The 22,979-nt window shown below is 47.3% G+C and overlaps 7 protein-coding genes across 7 annotated transcripts; 2 read left to right on the top strand and 5 right to left on the bottom strand.

The window, feature by feature from the left end:
* Positions 1-638: 638 nt before the first annotated feature.
* Positions 639-2,320, bottom strand: N7539_008557 (uncharacterized protein; the record flags this gene model as incomplete). The annotated part of the gene is made up of 4 exons (XM_056938152.1): positions 639-1,037; positions 1,099-1,629; positions 1,693-2,207; positions 2,284-2,320. The coding sequence occupies 4 exons, from the start codon at positions 2,318-2,320 to the stop codon at positions 639-641; spliced, it is 1,482 nt and encodes a 493-aa protein (XP_056786534.1).
* A 3,382-nt stretch (positions 2,321-5,702) lies between these two features.
* N7539_008556 (uncharacterized protein) lies at positions 5,703-6,319 on the bottom strand (the record flags this gene model as incomplete). The annotated part of the gene is made up of 2 exons (XM_056938151.1): positions 5,703-5,990; positions 6,041-6,319. Coding segments are annotated over 2 exons (567 nt in total), but the record flags the coding sequence as incomplete, so codon positions are not given.
* A 2,141-nt stretch (positions 6,320-8,460) lies between these two features.
* Positions 8,461-8,835, top strand: N7539_008555 (uncharacterized protein; the record flags this gene model as incomplete). Its single annotated transcript, XM_056938150.1, has 2 exons — positions 8,461-8,478; positions 8,530-8,835. The coding sequence occupies 2 exons, from the start codon at positions 8,461-8,463 to the stop codon at positions 8,833-8,835; spliced, it is 324 nt and encodes a 107-aa protein (XP_056786532.1).
* Positions 8,836-11,697: 2,862 nt separating this feature from the next.
* On the bottom strand, positions 11,698-12,606 carry N7539_008554 (uncharacterized protein; the record flags this gene model as incomplete). Its single annotated transcript, XM_056938149.1, has 1 exon — positions 11,698-12,606. The coding sequence occupies one exon, from the start codon at positions 12,604-12,606 to the stop codon at positions 11,698-11,700; it is 909 nt and encodes a 302-aa protein (XP_056786531.1).
* Positions 12,607-19,091: 6,485 nt separating this feature from the next.
* On the top strand, positions 19,092-19,478 carry N7539_008553 (uncharacterized protein; the record flags this gene model as incomplete). Its single annotated transcript, XM_056938148.1, has 1 exon — positions 19,092-19,478. The coding sequence occupies one exon, from the start codon at positions 19,092-19,094 to the stop codon at positions 19,476-19,478; it is 387 nt and encodes a 128-aa protein (XP_056786530.1).
* A 500-nt stretch (positions 19,479-19,978) lies between these two features.
* On the bottom strand, positions 19,979-20,690 carry N7539_008552 (RNase H1/viroplasmin domain-containing protein; the record flags this gene model as incomplete). The annotated part of the gene is made up of 3 exons (XM_056938147.1): positions 19,979-20,282; positions 20,333-20,548; positions 20,608-20,690. The coding sequence occupies 3 exons, from the start codon at positions 20,688-20,690 to the stop codon at positions 19,979-19,981; spliced, it is 603 nt and encodes a 200-aa protein (XP_056786529.1).
* Positions 20,691-21,743: 1,053 nt separating this feature from the next.
* Positions 21,744-22,733, bottom strand: N7539_008551 (uncharacterized protein; the record flags this gene model as incomplete). Its single annotated transcript, XM_056938146.1, has 2 exons — positions 21,744-21,859; positions 22,142-22,733. The coding sequence occupies 2 exons, from the start codon at positions 22,731-22,733 to the stop codon at positions 21,744-21,746; spliced, it is 708 nt and encodes a 235-aa protein (XP_056786528.1).
* Positions 22,734-22,979: the final 246 nt, after the last annotated feature.

The raw sequence follows: 22,979 nt of genomic DNA, 5'->3' as shown, positions 1-22,979 counted from the left end.
CTTATTTAAAAGGCCCTTTTTTATAGAGTTCAATTGATCTTTATATGTAGTGAAGAGGGGAATGCTCAAGGCAGTCTGATCTCACCAGACAGGTCGAGTCATAGAGGAACCAAACCAAAACCACAAGCAAGCAAGTCCCGGAATCCTCCAAGGTAATCGTGTAATCCGATATCAGGAACCAAGGGCAGGAATCAAAAGGAGTGTGACATTGCAAGTGTAAGGAATCTGACTGTAAAGACCGTCCTGAATCCTCTCTTCAAACTGTTGATCAAGCACGATGATGATGCTCCCAAGGGTCCCGTAGCCTAGGCCTTAGATAACCTCCCTAGGCGGTAAGGCTATCAGGCATCTCTCACTAACTACCTAACATCCACCTTTAAGTACATGCAACCGAATCCCCCACTACACTAGTTACGAGGATATTATCTATTGTAGTGGGGGATTCGGTCGTGAATTTGAGGATTTGTTAGCCTAAAATCTTACCACTTGCCTCGACCTGACTACATCTTGGCAAAGTAAACATTGGGTATAACCTAGTTGGCTGCATACGTCTCAGTGGGGAGTCACTGTACTTTGGGTTCGAATTATGCTCAATAGAAATGCAATAGTATAATACAGCAAGGAACAGGAAGTACAGTCTAAGACCCGAAGCCAACAAAGAAGCAACTGACAAAAGGACAATCAAGTGATGGCTTCTTGTAACCCGTGGAGCAGGTAGCCTTCGTAGCAGCTGTTGCAATATCCAATGGGCTGAATTGCATTCCAGGTGTTGACTGATAAGCGTCCAAGGTGTAGAATTTGAATGCACCAATGGCCATCTCTGTGAACATTGGCTCGCCTCGTTGATATTGAAGTAGGACAGGGAAGAGGAAATGCAGTGCGCCCTCCATGTTCATTTCCATTAGGTAATGTCTGTAATCGTCCTTTGGATTGAGAAGGTAGCCGAAAGTTTCTAGGGCCACAGTCCTGTAGCCACTTGCTTGGATACCCTGGATGACAGCTGTCAGGGAATAATAATTGCGAAAACGGTATAAACACTGTCAGAAATGTTAGAAACCAACAACAATATCCATAGTTAGGGGCAATGCTCTAGCTCACGTTCGCAAGGGTGTCAACCTGAGAACAGAGACCGATGTTCGCAGCCACAATCTCCTTCACTCCTTTGCTAAGAAGGTCCCATTCCTTGTTCAGGATAGACCGCGCCTCGTCACCCTCTCTTGTAAAAGCAGACCGAAGGTACTCGGAAAATAAAGCTTTGGCCTTTTTGGAGATAGCTCTGGCCATAGTGGGGATATCCACCCATCGAATTTGCTCTAACAGGTCGTTTTTGGTATCCAGTGGGCAACTCCAGTCGACATTGAGAGACATGTAGAAGTTATAGAAGCGAGTCCGCAAAACCTCGAGCTCTTCCAGAATATTTTGGGCGGTGTCGGGCTTGGACAGGAGCTCTGTGAAGGGCTTTGCGATAAGATGGAGTGATTTCCTTAGTTGCGTATCAAGACTTTGCGTAAGATCTTGTGACTTGACGTATCTTAAGCCGACCCGTCCTTTTCTTCGTGAGTTCACTCTTTCCAAGGCGTGTTCAATTGCGGCGTACACGAAAGGGTCAGCCTCGTGTTCTTTGAGTTCCTGCATGCTATCAGAATACTTCATTTCAGGGCAGATTGGGCAACGAGAGCAAAGATGGCTTACTTTCAAGATATCAGATAACCGTTTGACTGGTGCTCCGATAAAGATGGAATACATTCTCGCCTCTAGGTGTTTGTATTTGAAAAAGAAGGAGTCAATGAAGTCCGATGAAATGCCAAAAGCTTCAAGAAAGGCTCCCCGTATAAACTCGTTATAGGGAACCTTCCTGAACTCTTCCAAGCTGCTTTCGGAGAGCTTCCTTGCAATTGTCCTGGGGGCCTCTTCCAAAATCTGAGACCGACTGAGCTCCCTGAACTTTGAGTCTGGTAAACCGTGTCGTTGGGAAGGCGGTTCCAATCCATTCAATTGGGCATATTCCTCGTTGAAGAGACAATATTTGAAGAAAAGTGAATGCGGCCTGTGTCTTTGATCCAAGAGCTTCTTAGGTCGCCAACATATTGCTTTGTCCTGCAAGCTTTCTTCATTCCCGGCGATTTGCTTATGTGGGGATACCGTAGAGTCGTCCACCAGTGTCTGTTCTGAGCTCAAAGATGAACATGAAGGTATGTTTCTGACACCTAAAGGGGATGACATATTAGCTCATCATATTATGGGAGAAAGACGAAATGCCATAAGTACATGGCATGGACATACCTTTGTCTCCGCTGTGAATCGGTACGGTGGTGGCCATTTCGATTAAAAGATAGCGTTGAGGACAATGCATGATACGGCATGGGTACAAAAATATATACGCGCAAGCTCCACGCCAAGAAATCTCGAATCACATGCAGGAGTAATCTGGGGTATAAGCACCCCCTGGACTGTAGTACTTTTCAAAGTAGGTCCAAACGCATCGAGTCAGTGAGAAATCACTAACCGGCGGGAAGTCCAGAATCGCTGGATTGGCATTAAGCAGTTAAGGCTGCGACTACGAGATCAGCGTTCGCACAGTCTAGTCGCGTGGGCCCCACTCGACGATCAGCCTCCACAATATGGTTCCTAGGAGTCTGACCATTACAGAACATTTCAGTACAATAGATTTCGCAGAATGAAAACTCTTGTTTTTGGGTTGCGAGCAGTAGGAGTTCCGGGGATTGTCTGAAACCAACGGTCACGCCTCAAAACGCTGGCGACCGCACGGGCCTCCGGTCCTCCGCAGCTTCTTGTTCCACCGTACTTTTCCCGCCATGCTTCGGCTGTGCTACCTTTCTAGTTTGGTGCTAATGCAGGTCTGGATCCTGGAGCTGCCGGGATTATTTTGCGTAGCCGACAACATTGTTTGTGTGACTCTGACTAGGCATGAACTTTACCTGTGGCCGAACATCTGGCCGGGACACTCGGTTAACTGACCCTCCCGAGGCGGCTGTTATTCCTCTCCCTACACCCTCCAAATTTCTATTTCTACCTCGTCAAGGCTCTAGCATGGCGTCCGTTCAAGTCCACTCCATGGAAGACCTGCCTGCAACAGGAACCAAAGTCCAACAAGTCTCGCATGATTATGTTCTATCTTGGCAATGTCTCGAGGAGAGTGTGAGCTATGCAGAGCACTCGATCTCGGTCCCAAAATATAACGACCTCGACTACACTTTAGCCTCGAATATCATCACGCATGGGGGGTTAACAACGCCATTGTACCCGTCGACTTCATTAGCAACGCCGGTGTATTCCTGGTACTGCATGCCGCAGCTTCAACGAGGCTCAATAAAATCAGAGCAGCTTGTCCACTCTTCTTCTTTGTCCACTAAAAAGCCGCGACGAACGCTCAGCGATGACGACCGACGTCAGATTTGTTCATACTATGAAAAGCACCGTGCAACGAATACTGCTATCGGTAGTAGGCCTAACACTCCTGACCTCTACATTTAATCCGACTAATGGGTTTACTGACCTCTCTGTTTGAACAGAAGTGTTCGATGTGGATAGAACGTCAGTTGTTACTCGTTATTCATGCCCCCTTTTATGCTCTTTCCTAAAATAATGCTGTAGCTGTAGCACGGTCTCGAAAATCTTGAGTCGAAGAGAAAAATATCTCAGCCTCCGCCGTGAAAATAAAGGGCTTTCTCGAACGACGAAGCGTAAAGCCCCCAGTATTAGGAAGACAGTTCTAAAATAGACGAGGAAAAGACAGCGACAAGGGTTGCAAGTGAGCGATGTGATGATTGAAGAGAAGGCATATTTCCTAGCTACTATTTGTGGCTGCCGCGAGCTCCAAGGAAGAGTAAACTTATCATGCTGGCTAAGCGAGCTCAGACAAGAGGCCAAGGCTCCAGATACAAAGCTGCCTGAGCTGAAGGACTGCCCCCAAAGCAAGTGTGAGAGCTCGTATCACTTGATCGGTGACTCCGTTATTGTTTCTTATGACCGGAACTCCTTTGACTCCCCTGTTTATCCCAACGAAGGAGTCCTTGACCTACCTTGTCCCCTGCAGGACTACAAATCATCCGAGATGGACCATCAGCCATGGACGGCAGAAGGACATCGGGGCCTATTGGAAAATCAGAACAACCGAAATATATGATAGTTGGGTCTCATCAACGACACAGTGCTGGTAAATTGGCTCAATTGGATATCTGCTGATTAAATTCTGGGGTGCTCGCCAGAGACAAAGCTCGGGTTTGGTCCAGGTTGCACTCGAGATGCTAGCCTCAGCAAATTGAGGAACAAATATGTAGGTATCACTTTGGAAAAATGACCTGATGTGAAAAATTAGGAGGAGTCTTATCAATAGTGTTGGTTGATGTGCGCACATACCTGATGCGCTCTCTCAACACCACTTTGTCTCTGGTGCCAACTAACTTGGAATGTATGGCACTATAGAGGCTGAAAATATGCTCAAAGTCACTGATACGACTTGCATCAGGGTCTGAAGTTTTCAACCACTTCAAGATGTCGAGTAAAAAGTCAAGATCTTCGTCTTTTCCCACACCAAGAGAGGTGTGAAGGAAAAGCCAATTTGAAATTGATTGCTCCACGGTTGAATCTCCCTCCAAGTGTAAGAATGGAAAGACAGCTTCGCTGTCTACAAACTGAGCGCATTGATGGGTGAGATTCAGAAATGGAAGGTATGCCTCATGAAGCCGACATTCTCCTGGGAGGTCGACGTCACAGAGCCGGCTGGCATCTGTTTCTTGAAGAGCTTGCCTTAATGACTCGTTTTCGTTGATGAGATCACCTTCATCTCCCCAGGCATATCTCAAAAACCCAAGCAGCTTCTGTGGTCGGTGTTTATTCAGGTAGTCCCAGGTGGAAGAGAGACTCTGACCATCCTTGGCGATAAGCCTCAGGGTTTCCCGTACGCTGACAATCGTTTGTAACCACTGAATCCACGAGGAATGTATAGCACTTGGTGTTTCTGGGGTATCCTGGAGGTAACTCGGATGAAAAAAAGGCACTGTCATGCTGGGCAGGCTATCGGTCGGTCCCAGGAGAAGCTTTGGGCCATACGGATTGTTTGATGGGTCTATCAGTACTACCAACATTGCCGATACCGGACCTATCTCCAGTCATCAACATGAACCATACAGTGAGAGCGGATGGACGCACATTGCCCCTGCCCGGGCCTTCTCTTACTGTGCATCATGTGGCAACTTATTCGTCCCATAGCCGTATAGTCGCAGATACAGGTCGTCCCAGCCTTGCCATGTCTACCGCGGGGGACCACAGACAGAGCTTTGGCTTCGCTCCAACACCTTCTCAGCAATTCTCATCGCTAGATTCTCGCTTCACTGAGCAGGGCTTATTTTGGTGTCTACAACCTGATTGTCGGAGAATTTTCAAAACCGAGTGGAGTCTTAAACACTATGAACGTCGCTATCACAGTTAGGATTGCAAAAGTATGGATCTTGCTATCGTTCAATGGCAAGGCTTTCAGTTACTATAGTAGGTTGGAGGATTTTACAAGGAGGATGCTAATAGAGGACGTGAAAGCCATATCGCGGTGTAGATATTTTAAGCACGCACGCAAATTTCAAGCGAGTCTGAGAGCATAGCTCGACTTCCAATCTCTAGCGACTAGTCGGGACGCGCTATAGCAACTCATGTTCTTCTGGCGCTCACATAAATCGAATCTCCCGTTAGATTTCTTCTTGGTATACCTGCAATAATTGGAGAGCATTCGAGAGAACATTGGCGGTACGGGTCAAATCACCCTTCATTGAGCGATTTTGAGACCGCATTGTCTCTATTTCGTTTTCGAGGTCACTTATCCGAACTTGCAGGTCTTCTCTCTCGCTTTTGGACTCTTCAAGCGTCGTCCGCAGACAGTCCAGCTCATCGTGGAGCTCACTATTAGCAGACTCAAGATCGCGTATTCTCGAGGTGAAGGAGCTATTCACTTCCTGGTCTCTATTGAGGGTCTGCGACTCCGAATCCGTTAGTAGCAGAATAGCCAGAGTGGAAATACTTAACGTACGTCTCCCCTAGTGTGATTCGTCTCAGTCCTTGTTTGAAACCCGTCGGTAGGCGTAGTTGCTTCTAGTGAGTGGCCAAGTTCTTTGCAGATTATTTGTAAGTTTTTCACGCTGCTACTGCTGAGAGGTGATTTCAGCAAGAAGGCCATTGGTTCCGCGATAGACCATGCATATCCATCATCCGGAGACGGTTGGAGTCGAACCTGGGCCGGGTCGACCACAACGCCAAGGCGATCATCTGCGGTCAAGGGGTCAGTGTGAGGCCCAGTCAAGACGCCGCAAACTTACAGATATGGGTAGCAAGGGCATCTCGACACTGTCTCCTCCATGTAGAGCGCTTCTCGTTACTGCTATTTGCCATCTGCGACTAGGATAATTGACGCTTAGGAGTTGTAGCGATACTCGATTGGCAATCTGTCCTCGGTTATCCGGTTGATATACAGTAGAGACGGGCTTCCGACCGGCCTAGGGCGAAGTTCAGGGGCAGCAAGAAAGCAACCACATTAATTGTTCGGATTAGAGTGGATTTTCTGATACGCTAGGGGCAAAGCTAGTACTGTCCGCTCTGGTAAGCGCTCGAGTTCGTGCCGGTTGTTGCTTCTACCTCTAGTCACCAACCCTCTCTCACCAACCCTCTCTATTCACCAACCCTACAGTCACGCATCTCGCAAACTATCTAATTCTACCGGAATTCCCTAATGTGCAATTCTAGCAAATTCTTGAGTATTCCGGTGCTTTATCTCCGACCAGTGCACGGTGAATCTCTACTGTTGAAAGGGGCTTGCTTCAACGGTTCCTCCCCTTAGCATGTCCGGACTACCGGGCCCACTCGCCCCCACCCAAACTCACCTTCACCGTTGAATATTTTTCTACACTATGAGTTTTGAACTTCAAATTTTTCTAGTAAGATGATGTGGTAGGCTAGTAGTAAGGCGTTATGGAGAGTGGAGGCCCTAGTCTTGGGCGGTTAAATCTGCTTTGGTTCACTTACTGCTTGGACGGCTTTACTTGATTCTGCGCAAATACTGTTGATAGATATTTACGTCGTGCGATTCTAGTCGCCCTTGGTATTATGTGATGTTACTGTGCGGCTCTTTCGGGCCTTATATGTGGAACCGTGTGACGGCTCGTTGTTCTCCTCTAGCAGTGTTGGAGTGAATAAATGATAGGTTCTATTCGGGACTGTTGCGTGAGAGCCCCTTGCGTCGGGATCACGATATTCCGCGCTAGACATCGCACACAAATATCGCCTGGCCTTCCCCTCCCTCGAAAAGAATATCTCCATTTCGAGGGAGCGCCGGGCTCTCTCCACGACGGTTTCTTCCCGCCCACCGCGGAACCCTCTCATGTATTTATCACGTATGTTCCCGCATAGCTACTTTTCCTCCTAAAATATATGGAGTGCCACGGGCCCGCCTGCAGGCCTCACGGCGCTGTAGCCCTCCGTCTTCGAGGCCTACATCGCCAGTGTTCAGACCGCAGGTGCCCCGTACGGGCCAAAATATCTCATCCGTCTCCTGTGCTAGTGTAGCAATGGCTGGAATAGATATATATTAAACAGGGGGATGCACTAACGGCAGTCCGAGCAAAACCGACAGGTCGAGAGATGACGAGACTTATTATTTTGGACCCAACGGCATTATAAAAGAAATGAAGGTCCGTCCACAAATTTAGGTGAGCCGCAGCAAGCTCAAATTGATTGTTGAAAGCAGATGCCAAAGTAGTTGAAACAGAGAGCTAAATTCGATTTGCATCAAGTAGTACTGCTTGATTGTGGTTATCACAAACTCTCATACATTGACAGCTCTGTACCTGCCTTGAAACCACTCTTGTTCACCACTCGTGTTCACCACTCTTGTTCACCACTCTTGTTCACCACTCTTGTTCACCACTCTTGTTCACCACTCTTGTTCACCACTCTTGTTCGCCACTCTTGCGCATCACTCTCCGCTTATTCTAATGTTTGTCGTTGTCCAAGGAGACGTTAAAGGCGTAACTATGTCAGAGAACGCAAACTTCTCAGGCAGGTGAATTGGTCAAAGCTGGCGGATAATGTACGATGGACTCACAATAGGGCGTTATATCCCTTCACCGAGGTATTTCCTAGTTCACCACAACTCTGAGATCATTCAAGCTTTACCTCTGGAAAGACCCCCTCAAAAGAGTGATGCTCACTGACTTCTAGTTCTTCGTAGTAGATGGAGGCTGCAAGAATCACGTACAGAGAAAGAATATTTTCTTCAACCAATCGTTCGGAGGAGTCCCCACAGGCTCATTCGGATTAGATCTTGATGTTCCACCGGACAGATACATATAGCCATATTTAATGCAATCGGCACTCTGGAAAAACACTGAGTGCCACTGTACCACTATCTTTCCTACGCTCTCTTTAAACGCAGCGTCACGCTTGGTAATCACGAACATGAAGATGGACGATCAGGTAAATGCAATGCCCTCCATACTCTGTGGAAGCATTCTCTAACCATGACAGGGTATTCTCCGTACCGTGGCAAGGCTTGACTCGAGAGCCCTTCGAGCCGAACAGGCATACGCGAAGCTTGAGCAAGAGGTCAGGTCTCTGCAAGAGAGCCTCAGGCTGTCCAAAGAGGATTTTGATCATGTTACCCGTCTTCTGGAAATTTTCTATGAGCTCAACCAGAGGACTGGGGCTGTTGTGGACTACTTGCTGCGGGAGCGTGCGGCGCCAGAAAATGAAGGGGAGCCATTGTCTATCCAGGTTATGCTAGGAACTATTTTTAAAAAGCTTGGGGAGAATGAGGAAACCGAACAAAGTTGAGGCCTCTATTGATGCTGATCCTGTAGCGGGCAACGCACCTGACGGAATCCGCAATTATGGTGCTACGGATCACCTATGCTTGAAATGAGTCAGCCTTTCGCGGTATATTTTACGCACACGGACTTTTTTCTTATTTTATTGAAAATATAACGAGCTTGCAATGGAAGTCAACAGCTAGGAAAACCTCAAAATGCATGACAGTGTTTCGATACAGAGCAGCATGACAGAACCTTTTATTTGCTCAGACACTCTAGTTCAGTCAATGCAGCCTAGTGATATTTCTTTGATTACCCAGTTAGATGGTCAGTTTGATTTTTCTGACTTAGAAAATGACAGTGCTGCTTATGAGCGTGATCGCAGCCGTCGCTCAGCCGCCCCTTCTCCAGAACCGCGCCCGTTTACAGCAGAGACAACGGTAAGTTAACCGTATTCTCCACTGGACCTATGCTCTCGTAAACAGAACTGGCAGAACGATCATGGCCCTATCGCTACTGACTTGGATTAGTCACGGCATGTCTGTGCGAAGAGCCGTGAGACGTCCATGACGTGCGGTCACCGCATTTTCAGATACATATAAGAAGAAACGATTCGATTCAAGGGGTGATTTACCCACGAATTGCTGAATTGCCATACTTCTTTGCTTAGTGTATATCCAATATGTCTCTTAATCCGGTACCAGTTGACTTTGAGCGGGAAATGTGTGATTCTTACGTGTCAGTGTGACAGAACGGTGGGCCAAAGAAAACGGTCCCAGGCGTCATAGTTTTTTCCCTGGCGCACGAGTGCATCAAGTTGCCTTTCGCTCTGCAATAATTGGTTTGCCCATCTGTTCGCACATTCTGTAACTCGATCCCGGTAACAACGGCAATTCTCGCACAGGAGATATCGAGCTGCCTGAGTGACGTTTCTGCGGAATTGGCTTTCGGAAGAGACCCGTGCCATCGTCAAACAAATTGCCCCATGGCTCCGCGATTCTTTAGATACCTCATTAGAGCATTGATATCCAGTAGCATTCCACAAGCATTGGGTATGGTGAAGCGTGTCCCCCATAACACGACCAAAAAGGTTGCAAGTTTGAGAGTGCAGGGAGATCATATCAGTGACCTGAAGGCGAATTGGATAGAATTTAGACATGTGGGATAGTGATCGGTGGGTGGAAAGTCCTTCTTATAGAAGTCTGTACGACACCAGCCTATTCAGGTTCCGTGGAGATTTCTTAACTACTGGGATTCCAACGCAGCGGGAAAGAAACGTGACCATTCATCTTCCGCTGGCGGGCTGAGGGTTTTCAATTTGGGTGCTTAAAAGATCATCAACACACGATGCAACCTGAGCACCGACAAGAGGAAGGTAAAACTAGTCCTGACTATCTTCCCAAGTAGGCTTCATAGAGTCCATACAGCCGTGTGTCTTGTTCTCTTCACAATGTGCGCTGTTTCCCGACTGCCGACGTTCAGCCCCGATGGCCAGGAAATGAGCTACGTGCAACTGGGTTGATGAAGGAGCACTGCGTGGCGACAACCGGCTGAGTCATTTGAGGCTCTGATCATTCAATAAAATTATGGGGCATTAGCAGACAGTTTAAGTAGCTGGTATGTTTTGTGCGGTATATAGAGAGGCTCGATGGAGGGCTACTCGCCAAATATGCCGAAGGATCTAACCAAACCGAGAAAGCCGTGACCTGCCGCCACAAAATGAGGTCCACTGAAATGCTTCTCTATAAGACAATTGCGTGATGATTACATGTTCACGATATGAATATTTAAGACTCGGGATTTCTCAAACCAACCAGAAATCAAACCCCAATACCGATTAAAAATGCATCATAGAGCCTTGCGGGCCGGTCACCGCACAAGCAATGCATCTGACGCGACACCTCTGATGCCACGTCAGAAGGAGACTCATCTTGGGAAAATGGTCCGGTACTCCCCCCAGAAGCCATTAGAACTCGCCAGAAGAGTTCTATGGCATCAGGCAATGCTGTCAAACCCCGCATCATGTTCCGACTGCCAGTCTGTGACAAACTTCCTGCGCCTGAAGCCTGGTGGGGGCCTTGCCGGACTGAGAGGACGAAAAGAGGTCAAATGAGCGAAGAACCAGGAACCAGTCCCCGGCCGAAAATGAGCCAGGGACAAGGATGTGGTTGCTTAGAATGGCTGAGTCGGCTTCGTCCGATGCCCCATCGGCGGAAGTTCATCATTGAGGGAAGGCACTCCGTGCGTTCCGGCCTCTAGTTGCTTTGCGTGGGACACAGCCAAGCCATGTTGCCTAGAATATGAGGCTCAATCCATATTTCAGTCAGATTGTTCATGCTTAGAATTTCTTGTGCCCGTAGGATCGTCTTTTGTTGCCCGCACTGCGTAACTAAACAGAGGTAGCCTCAGAAGTAACGGTGCTTGGGATTACCGCTGCAGGTTGTAACATCTATACTGACTACTACCAGCAGATATCCGGAGTATCGTAGCCCACATTCCATTCAAGGCCTGTAAGACAAGCGTGCGTCCTGAAATCCCGGGTGGGACTACCGCCATCTTCACTCTGAGACCTCTCTTTCAAACCCCCCGATCCCAGAGTAGCCGCTTCGACCAACCCTTAGCGATAAGGGCTCATCTGATGCTGGAGTTTATAGCTAGGGTCGGGAGCGCATCCCAAAGGAAGACAACCATTTCACCTAGGTAGATCCCAGGCGTTTCAGACAGGTGGGTGCAGAGGGCTTCTCCTGTAACATCCGTTGTCACGGTGCCAATTATCAGAAGTTCTAGTCATATTTCAGGATTGACAAAAGGAGCGAAGCGCGGCAAGCATAGAACTCAGCGAAGCTACGCGTGGCAATACACTAAAGAGCGTCACGACAAAAGAGGGTCATGGACTAGGCGGGCACAATAGCCGCGAGTAGAGCCAGGTTTCTTGCTTTTCTATATCTATGAACCTGTTAAAATGCACCGGAACAGGCTCCTCAAACTTCTGCTGGGTGAAATAAGGCTTCAGAGTAACGCCTTTGCCATTTAATCGAGCTTGGGCTTTGCGGCCTTCTAAGACTGGCCGATTAAGCTCCTCGTGCGGTACCACCACACGTGGCTCGTCGTGCACGTTGAACCCCAAATTCATGTCTGGCAGCCACTGCGCAAATTTTCGTAGCGACTCGATGGTCCCATCTTCCTGGAAATTGCCTTGGCCGCCATTCTTGCAAATTGGCAGACCATGATGAATAGTTACCTCCATCAGGACGTTTGGGCGTCCTAAGTCCTCTCGGGCGCGCGCGCGGATCGTGCTCGGAGCGAGGCCCCAGAAGGGAAGAATGGCATGATATATATTGTGGAACTCGTCGATCATCATCGTCTGGCGCTCCGTCACGAACTCGTACCATTTATCAAAATAGGGAGGCGGCGGCATCTGGTAACGCCGGCGGTATTCGGCAACAGCTTCATCGAGAGACTGGGATTGAGCGTCTCGGGTCGTGTTAAACGATTTCTGAGCATTTTTGGCGAGTCGAATAACAGGGTGGTCACAGGAGTGTCCGTCACGGATGATGCATGGTCGCTGGAAAGTGACGGTGACGGTAGCAAGGTACATAATAACCAGCGCGGCCAAGATTCCGATCAATACCCAGGCCTTTCTTCTCACACGCGAATAGTAGTACATAGACTTTTCCCGCACCTCTTCCAGCAGATGGTAGGGGTAGTCATTCCAGAAATCCCTGCGAAGTGGTTCTATCCCGTTCTGTCGCGTCTGGGACGAACCCATCAGCAAGCGACATAAGGTCGTCAGCATCTTGAAACCTTCGCGAGCCAATTTGGGGAATGAAGTGCATAGCTTGAATAGAGGTTATAGTAATCACAACCCGTGAAAATATGTATTGCAAAGGATTAAGAGAATCCGAGAGAAATTCGCAAACACAAGTAGCATGGCCATACACCGGTGGTTACCTGAGTGAGGACTTATCGTCACCGGAGTGCCCTCATTCCCTATCGTTGTTCCTTTCACCACCCTCTCCCACGTAGGCAACACCCCCAGTGGGGGCGGGTCTGCCTAAACCACCAGACCCACATGTCCTCACCGTGGAACTTGCTGCTCACCCTGATCCCCTCGTTCTGTGGGCGTGCTAAAGGTCGATTTCACTGCTGGGTTGGGCTGCACGGACATAGCTTTGGCCTGTGTTAGTCACCAACGTAGGTGATGATAGTTCGACATCGGTTGAGTCTGTCCTTTTGCCTCCCAGAGTCTTGTTGACTAAATGATGGAAGCTCATCATCGGGCCAGATCCTGTCAGGTCGTGTAGAAGTAGGGAAAATCTATAATGAGACTGAGATGTTGCTCGGATGTCCATCATCTTGTCTGATTCGGCTGTCTATTCTCAGATCAGACACGAATTACTCCTACAATACTAGCTAGCAAATCGGCCAGCTCAACAGAACTTGGTGGGTAATCATGCGCACTGCGAGGATGTTCCTTCGCTCTTCGTTGATGTAAATCTTGGACCAACCGTGGAGGATAGCAAATATTGCCTTACCCGCAGTCGATAATATTGACAGTAATTCAAAAGCTGTGCTCTAGTACCAGTCATTTTTAACTTCAACACGGGACCGAATTTCCTAAATTATCCTAATAAACGGGTAGTCCAATTCTGGGACAAGATCGTTCCCCACTTATGTTTTCCGTGAAGACAAGATGAAGCTTTACCTACCTGTCTCTTTCTAACAGGAATGGCCTGCATCAGCTATGAATTACCAAGGATTTACCAGCTAATGATAGCAACGGAATCAAAAAGGGGCAATGCAAAGATGGGTTGAAAAAAGTGTTGATTCTGATGAACTAAACTACTGAACTTCATGGGGGTTGAAATACCCATGAGAATACCAATGACTCGGGGGTTACTAGCCCGAGGGGTCCAGATATAGCAAGAATCTATAAAAATTAAAGAGGGGGTTATTAAGGGGTTGCAGATCTCAGCCAGCCATAGTTGCATCTGACGAGTCAATACAATGCCAATATCCATTATCCTGACACTTTCTTATTCTTTCTGATAATATACCAGGTGAAGTTCAAACTGATCTCCAAACAATTTTATTGTTAATTTAGAAATGTGGAGATGATTTTTGATGCTGTGGCTTTGTTCTTGATGTATGATCAAACAGGGTAATGACGAAGGAAAAGACGTTGTGTTTCCGCCCAAGGACCGTCAGGAATCATATCATATGGAAATTTTCCATCATCAGACGTAGCACATCGGTCAGCTCCCGCATTCAGTGACTCTCCAACTATTTCCCACGTCCATCTCTTCGTGACAGCTATGTGTAGGGGCGTATATCCGGCAGAGTCACGAGCATTCACATCAGCTCCGTGCCGAATGAGAAGTGCAGCCATTTCTCGTACTTCCAGAGGAGAAAGAAACCTTTCATCGAAAACATGGTGAAGTGCAGCTTTCTTTTGCAAGTGTCTTGAATTGACCTGCGCCCCGCGATCAAGTAGGATCTTTGTTACTGAAATGGAGCATTTGCGGACGGCCAAATCAAGAGGGGTGAGCCCGTCGATGTTCCGGAAATTAACATCAGCACCCAATGACAGTAACATTTGGACTTTCGCTGCCTCATTTTCCTCGTCACCAAAGATGCGTTTGATGGCGTAGAAAACCGGTGTTTCACGTTGCTTCCCCCCACCCAGTTCACGTCAGCTCCGTTTTCAGCCAGCCAGCTTATCATATCGAAAGAAGAATATGGCGATAGAGCAGCTAAGTGAAGAACACATTCGCCGTCGGAGTTTTGCGCCATAATATTTGCTCCAGATTGAAGGAATGTTTGGGCTTGTTTTATGCGTCATTGAGAGATCGCATAGAGCAAAGGTGTCTGCTGCTTAGAGTTTCGCATATCTATTTCAGCTCCGTGCATCACGAGCGTTTGGATTATGGTTCTGTTATCATTCCTTAGGTTCTTAGGGCGGATCGTGTAGAAAAGAGCTGTCCAACCATTTCCAAACCGGTAATGATTCTGAAAGTTTAGGTTGGCGCTATTCTGTGACAGTACTTGAACAGCCCGTAGGCATGAATGTTCAGTTACTACCTGAAGGGGAGTTTGTCCAGTGCCGTCTTGCGAATCCACATCAATGCCAGAATGCAGGAGTGCTTTGATAACTGCAGATATTGCGTTCTTCGATGCCGCGACATGCAATAGATTCATCCCGTTGCGTTCCAATATATGTGCATCAGCTACAAATTTCAGGAGTAGAGCCGCCTTGGACACCTAGTTTGATCGTATGGATTCCAACGGAGGAGACAGCTTATCAAACGCGACAGAATTAACCTTGGCTCCATGGTGAAGCAGCATCTTGGTGATAGCGATGTCGCTGCGTCCACTGGTTGCCAATTTCAATGGCCTTCGAGAACGGAGGTCGGCTATATCTGGAGATGCTCCATTCTCTAGCAGAAGCTGCACAATACGAGTACGATTGTGACTTATCGCCTCCAAAAGCCCTGTTGATTGCTCGCGGCCATGTGATCGGACATTGACGTCTGCGCCAGCTGCCAGCATACACTGCACCCCTTTTTCGTTACCATGACTCGCGTACCACACGAGGACAGACCCTCCATCAGATTTGATGTTTTTCTTGAAAAAATCGCCAATAAGAATGTTGTACAGCTTATGTTTTGCTCGTAGAAAACTGAATAGGTCCGTCATAGAATGTATATGGCCTGAAATGAGGGATATTATTTCCGAGGGCAGAGCATTGAGAGACATCGTGGCACATTTTCCAAAACTGAGACTTCGAACTTCAAATTTAAGGGAAAGGTAAATCATAGACAGGCGAACCTTGTTGCAATTCAGAGAGCATAGGACCTAGCTATCGGCCGATCTTCGTAGGAAACTAAACTAGCTGGACGAGCTTCACCAAGGGAGAAAAGTCAAATATGTCATCCACCTGGTCCGGTGAGTCAACAAAGAACTCGTTGGTGAAAACAATATTGACCAAATTCCCGTGTCCCGTAGGACTTGCAAGAGTTATCAGCGGCAACCTAAAGCGCTAGGACCGAATAGAAGGTAAATGTAAATGCTAACGAATTTACCGCCTCATCGACGTAAATTTGTCCCACCGACCAAAAGACAAATCTGTCTCCGGTCTAGCAAGCCGTGCAAGTCATGGAGGCTCGCAAGATGAATCTCGGCGTGGAACATTCTAATACGCTGAAGAGGATGGATAGCCTATCGTGAAATTATAGGAAACACGGCTGATGGGAGGAGGCCGAGCAGCTTTTTGTGCAGGTCATGGAGGTGAACATGACGAAGCTCGGTGCGGACCATCTCTCCACTCTGACGAGCATGGCCAATCTCTCTTTTACCTTGAAATATTCAGGTCATAAACCCGCGCCCTTGATTTACTACGAGATTGCCTGGCCAGGCAGGAGCGAGTACTGGGGCTCAATCACCGTCAGGTCTTATCTGATTCTGAAACATGGCTGGAATGGGAAACAGAGAAGTAGGCAGATCTCCCAGGAATGAACACTGGATTGAAACCCGCCGGTCCCGAGGAGAGTCACTTCTATCAAATTTCTGCTCTGCAGTCCTTCCGCTCGTTGTGAAGCGCCGTTCCCGCGGTAGCTCTGCAGACATCTGGAAGCTCCCAGGACCTGGGTTTTATCAGCCCCTATCAGTTGCCTTACCTGTGCTCATAAATACAAGACTGGAGGGCTTTCATGTTAACTGCCTTCTTTCATTTTCTGCTCATCCTAAGGTCATTATGGAATCTGAGGCTATTCAGTACTCGGCTTTAACCACACTCTTGTCTGTCGTTCTCGGGGCAAGGGTATTATTTTTGTATATACGACTACCCCAATACCGACTATACCGACTATACTTTGTTGATTTGGCTCAATGCATAATGCTATTGAGCTGTTCCATTGTGAGCTTGGCTTTGACCTGCAGAAAATCGAGTGAAAAGAGCGTTGCGACCTTGAGAGCCATCATTTCGATTCTAATACCGGTGCCATGGGTAATACCCAGGAATGCTGTGATGGCAGACCAGAGCTAACTGTTACGACTTAGTATTACCAAGTGAAGCTTCAATTGAGCGGATTAGAGGGAGAGACTCGCCTTGTTGCGGCTGGCTTGGCAGTCTTTGTGACTTCTTGTTTGACCAAAGTCACTGCTGCCATGATCGGTACCTTCATTTACCCCTCAATGTGGTTTATTGTGGCCTTCCTGCTGTGTGTTGACTACCTAGCAATGTCTTTCTTCTACTGGTGGTTACGTCAGCGTACCCTGCAGGGATATCAGACTCGAGCTCAAGTCAGCCACATTGCAGCCGTACTCTCATTTGCTTCCGTTCTACTTTTAGTCGTCACCAGCATCGGAGCCATCTTGCACAGTTGGTTGTTATCATTAGAGGTAAAAACTCCAGCGTATTTATAGTGAATAGACGTGCGCTGATTTAAGCAGCTCCAGATTCCTATCATCTTAACCGCCTCACTTTTGTTGCTTCTTCAGAGTGGAGTGCATCAAAACAGGTCCAGAAACATTTTTGTGGCATCAACAGAGAATACATGAGTGCTGCTGGTTTCGGTATATACGATTACCTTCAACCTCGATATCATCTCTCATGTAACATGTTTGTTCACCGAATCTTTATACTGAGAGAAGTACGTACTCACTTTCTGATAGTCATGCACTTTTAAAAGTAGCCTCTGACCAAGAGTATGTGATTTTGAAGTGATGGAGCGGTCTACAAAAGTCGACATGTTGATGGGATTGAGGCCTTAGAGGCAAATTGAGGGAGCCAATCGTCGTCTTTAGGATTCCATGTGGATTTATCGTTGTGCGACATATCTAATCCAGGCCGTCAAGAATCGGAAACTATCGGACAGATATGAAGAAATTGCTGATTTTTCCCAAGCGTCGCATGAGCTTTGCCCTTATTTGAACAAAAAAGACAGAGCTCGTACCAACTCAATAGCGACAGGGCCAGATCGGCTTTACAGTTCAAAATCTTTTGCGGCGAGACCACATCCAACCATGATCTGCCGACCTCGTACCGAGAAGAAGATCGGCTTTGTTTTTATCGTCATTCAGTAGACATTGAAAAAGAGATGAAGTGCTATATGGTCGTGGCCGGTGAGTGACCGTCGTGACTGACTAGGTTCCCCTGGTGAAGCAGATCTCTCTAATGCGTGTCATGCAGTGTGTGCCAGGCAAAAGATGCACGAGTCAGTGAGGGATTGCGTGCAGCCCCATGTCAACAGCAATCTCAGATCATTGAACTTTGACCTGGGGCCGTGTCGTGTGTAGTCTGAACATGACGCAGCCAATTAGCCGGCCTCGCCTGACACAGCAGCCGCGGGATAAGCAGTCTCCAGTTTCCGCCCGTGTCCTGAACGAGAATGAAGTCGACATAATTCAAGAATTTTTTACTACTCACTCCAGATTATTCGCAGTACAGGAAAGGAGCGATGGAAACAAATATTAGAGCTTAAATGATACGGTCAGCCATCCTTTCTTGTCATTTTCCAGACTGCAAAATAGCTTAATTGACTCTAATAGGATTCGCGCTAATTCCCACCGAGAATCATGGTCCATAAACTGCTCCTTTTTCCGTCATATATCAATCTGCTGGAAGTTCCGGAATGGCTACCACCGGTGTATCCTACCTCGTACTATAGAGCTTACACTTCGTCCGCCGGCGAGAACAGATGCCGGTCGCTGGGAAACTGATCGGGTCATTAAAGTGCTTTCTATGGTAAGAGGCAGATCTACGGCCGTGGCAGATCTGGCATCGAAGTGCAACAATGGACGACGGTTGTGGTCTATTATCCTCCTGCGGCCAGAAAAGGGTAACTGTGGGTGGGCTCTTTTCTGAACATGATGGTAGCCGTTCCCTTGCCGTTCTGAGTCTGTGTCCGTTAGGAAGTTTGATCAATCGCGAAAACCCAGTAAGATAGAAGACACAACTACCTGCTGTTGATCCACAAAGTGGTACCCAGAAACCAACGCATGACGGAAGCAAAGGAGGAATCGTAGGCAATTCATCCGATTTAGACAATGTAGGAAACTGGATTATTAGTACTTACCCCGTGCTTCAGGGATGAGGACGAAGAGCAGACAGAATAAGACTGTAGCAAGGGTAGATCAATCACGCCAATCTATCATGTGCGAAAGACCTATCCATGATCGGAGAAGACCTTCGCGTGTGGGAAAGTTTCTTCCCTTCGGACAAACAGATGGATTGTTTAAACACTAGTAGGATTTCATTCTCAACGTTATGTTGAAGGTTTGATGGTGATGAAAGAGAGAGCTAGGGACAACCAGGTCCTGCCCTCGCAGTCTTCCACCTCTGCGGCTGCACAGGTTTCTGCTGACTTCCAGTCCATGCAATCTCTAGGTCCGCTTGAGATCCCTGGACCTAGGGATGAAGCAGTCAAGGAGTATGGTGAATGGCAAGTGTCAAATGTCACTGATGACACTCTCAAGGCTGCATTTCGAGAGATCTGTGACATGATGATCGATAATGGTCTTGATCTTGAGCAGGTCTACAAGGATCAAGACCCGGCATTCTTTATCGGAAAGAGCATTAAGATAGGTATTGCTCGACGGTTCGTAGAAGACATTCGGCGCTGGGTTGAGAACGTGAAGAAAGCAATCCCCATTTATGAGATAATTTAGCAACTATCCACTTTGTCGTTGGCGTACATGGCGTTTAGGAGGTTTAGTTTAACATATTGCTGTTGACCGCAGGTGCAATTGACATATTATTGGTTTCACGAGTGTTGATTTGTGTAGCTGCAATTGTTGTTTTCAGGCTAATACTGTAATTGAGGCCAGGAGAAAAAGTAGCTTAACTCGTTCAACATCATTTCCACGAACCATTACTACGGCGTTTATTGACGGACTTGGACCGGATCTCCACCATCAGTGGCGCTGACTTTCACTAATAGTGTGGGGATGGCTATCAGAATACTGAGTAGTTTATGGTTTTCCGCAGAAATGTGAGGTGGCACTGTGTAACTACGGGTTCAGCAAAGTAGGTAGAATTGCATGACATTCATTGCTAAATTTGTTGTAGAAGAAGCTCCAAAGTCCCGGCGCCATGTAGAGCTCTTCTTCGGTCGTGTTGGCCTTCGCTCGTTGAGCCCCACCACAAACGTAACCCTAGATTGAACGCTCTATTCCTGGTTATCTTCTTTGACAGATAATTGCTCAATCTTCGGAAGTTCATTTTGAGCCGTTTTGACCATCTCGTGACCATCTTCCTTTAACCTCTCGTTGTCATTCTCCCTAAGCAAGAATGATCCAATGTTCAAACTCATGTCCCTCGCCTTCCATCCCTCGTTCAATCCTTGTCGAATTGCCCTTCGCCATACATCAGCGTAGGCGTCTTTCCAATTCTCAATGAACTCTTCTGCTTCTTGCTTAGTGCTAAAACATTCTTGGCACGCGGTGGTTCTATTGATCGCCTCTTTCGCATCCCTATGTTATGTGAGTTATCTATGTTGGACTATCAAAATAAGGAGGCTTACTCCCAAGAAGTGAACACTCTAGTGGTCTTGCCACCTGCAACGGCATAGTATTTGTCTTTTCGCAACGACACGATTTTGGTTTCAGCTGATTTTTTGACAAATATATCAACGTCCTCGAAGCCTCTATCTTTCATTGCCTTGCAAGCATCCTCGAGTGTGTCCCACTTCTTATGCTCGGCGCCTTCGCATTCTATGACTCTTGGGTGCGCTTGACTCCTAGGCAAGTAGCATGTCAGTGCATCAAACGTCTCTTGCCAAGTTGGATCCAATCCTACCAAGATGAATATATGGTAGGCTTGTCAACACGACCTTTGTAGACCGTATAGAACTTGTCGCTTTTGCTAACTGGTGGAGCCATAGGCGTATTACTTCGTTAATTGCTTGTCTTAAAGCGTCAAATCCTATGCACTGTGAGAGAAAAGAAACTCCAAGAGTATGGCAACAGTCCTGATATCATATAAACAAGATTTGGGGCATATGTATAGTTATCTCAAGGGCGGTTGACGGCATTTGGCTGCATTTGGCTTGTGAATGTTCGATGAGCTGGCTTTATGTGTCACGACCTACTGGTGGCCCGAAATAGAACCCCTTAAGGCGTACCTACGGCGCTATTGGCTTAGACAACTCCATGAGAGCCACGTTGCAAAGTTGTGTGGTCGAGAGTATTTTACAAGAACTCATAAACGAAAGCAGGAAAATATGTTTTCGTATACTGTATAAATTCGTGCACAGGGAAGTTGAGCGACAAGACTACACGTGTTGAAATCCTTCTTATTACGCGATATATATCTTTAAGCTCGATACATCATCTGCCTAGCAGGTTTATCGAGCGCTTAGGTGACTGAACCCTGTACTTCACTCACCGAAGTTCAATCACCTTACCCCTCACTCCTTCACCCCCTCGTTATGTCATGCTGAGTAATCAATATCACTGCATCCTTGATGCTGAACTGGATCAAGACATTTCCACGCTAGCGGAAGAGCCATCCCAATACCCATTAATCTTCGTGAGTTATTGAACATATGCGTTCTCCACGATGTGCTTTGATGCTGTATACTGGAAGAGGTCCCCGGTATATGTTGTAGCCAGCTGCCTGTGCCATAGATAATCCCCCACTCTGGATCATGTCGTGGTTAAGCTCATGCTCTAGGGTAGCTTTGCGCCATCTCGGTTCGATTTCTCGTGATTAATTGTTAAGATACGACGTCCTTCGGAGGGCTTGAGGGTAAGAGACATCAGATATATTCAATTTAAGCAGCACATAAAGTGCCGTATAATCTCGTAAAAAGCAATACATGCCCAACTAACAGGGTACTACGGATAAGTTCCCAATATAGACTGGTGTGTTTTGGCAGTGGGGCTGGATAAATAATCGAAGCTTTCAGGTGGTGGCACCAGTTTCGGGCGTACCTAACAATCTTTTAAGACTTCTTCAATTTTCAAGCCTGCGTGCCGAAAATGACCTCTAGCACTCTCTTCTTTTGCACCGACCATATCAATACACCATCCAAGAAAGGCATCAAAGCCTTGATCGGGGTCTACTTCATAATAACTCCAGTTGCGTTTAATAAAGGCTTTGAGCTCAGCGAAAAACTCTTCAATCGGATTCAAGTCCGGCGAGTAGGGTGGTAGATAGACCAATTTTACCCCTGCGTCCACACACATCTGCGCCATCCGCTCTGAATGATGAAACGATGCATTATCCATAACCAGAACGGATTTAGGTCCGGGCCATCTTCCACAGTGCTGAAGAAGCTGCGCTATGAAGTCCTCGAACACTGTGGCATCCGTGGACCCGCGGAAGACACGTGAGAAAACGATTCCATCCTGGGAATAGGCAGGCAGTATTTGATATCGCTGGTCGCGATGAAATTGTGACACTTGCATAGGGGACACACCAAATGGTGACCAGCCTGTCCGTCTGAATCCAACCCTTTTATCACATCCGGATTCATCAACGTAAACCAGCTGATACGACTGAAAATCCGATAAATTATGCAGATACCATTCTCGCAAATCGGCATCTCGCTCCCTCGCTTGCTGCCGAGTGCTCTTTTTAGACCAACTTTTGGCAACAAGGGCTCGTCTGATGCTGGAGGTTGTGACTAGGGTGCGGAATTCATCCCAGAGGAAAACAGCCATCTCATCGAGGTATAAACCAGGCTTTTCAGACAGGTGTTCGCAGAGGGCTTCGATCATCAGTGGTGTTACAGTCCGTCTCCGTCCTATTCGAGTTGGGGGTGCGTGCACACTACCAAACTGTCGCAAGTTTGCGCGAATATTTATAATCGTAGCCTGGCTGCACTCTGCTTCTTCGGCCATTTTAGATGTGCCAAGTGACTGGCTCTCTATCATGTCGCGGATGAGATGCAGCTTGGATGGTGGAAGTCTCGGTGCCATTTTGTGAGGTCAATTATGACATTCTAGGGAGATAGACGGGTGAAGATGCCTCCTGCTTGAGGTGGGTGGTATGGCAGAGAATTACGATTGTATGGCATTTACGAGTAAGATACACAAGGCAAGGTCCCACCTTGGTCATGTAAAATACAATGTCTATTCTTGGAAATTATAGATCGACCACCATTCCAAATGTGCACTAGTGTGTTTCAGATTAGGGTTCGCAAATCAAATCGCAAGAGTGTGGAG

This window comes from Penicillium diatomitis (genome assembly GCF_028827545.1).
Source record: "Penicillium diatomitis strain IBT 30728 chromosome Unknown utg000013l_segment0_segment0, whole genome shotgun sequence".
NCBI classification, from domain to species: Eukaryota; Fungi; Ascomycota; class Eurotiomycetes; order Eurotiales; family Aspergillaceae; genus Penicillium; species Penicillium diatomitis.
Note: the sequence above shows the minus strand (reverse complement) of the source record. Positions and strands in the feature narration are given on the sequence as shown.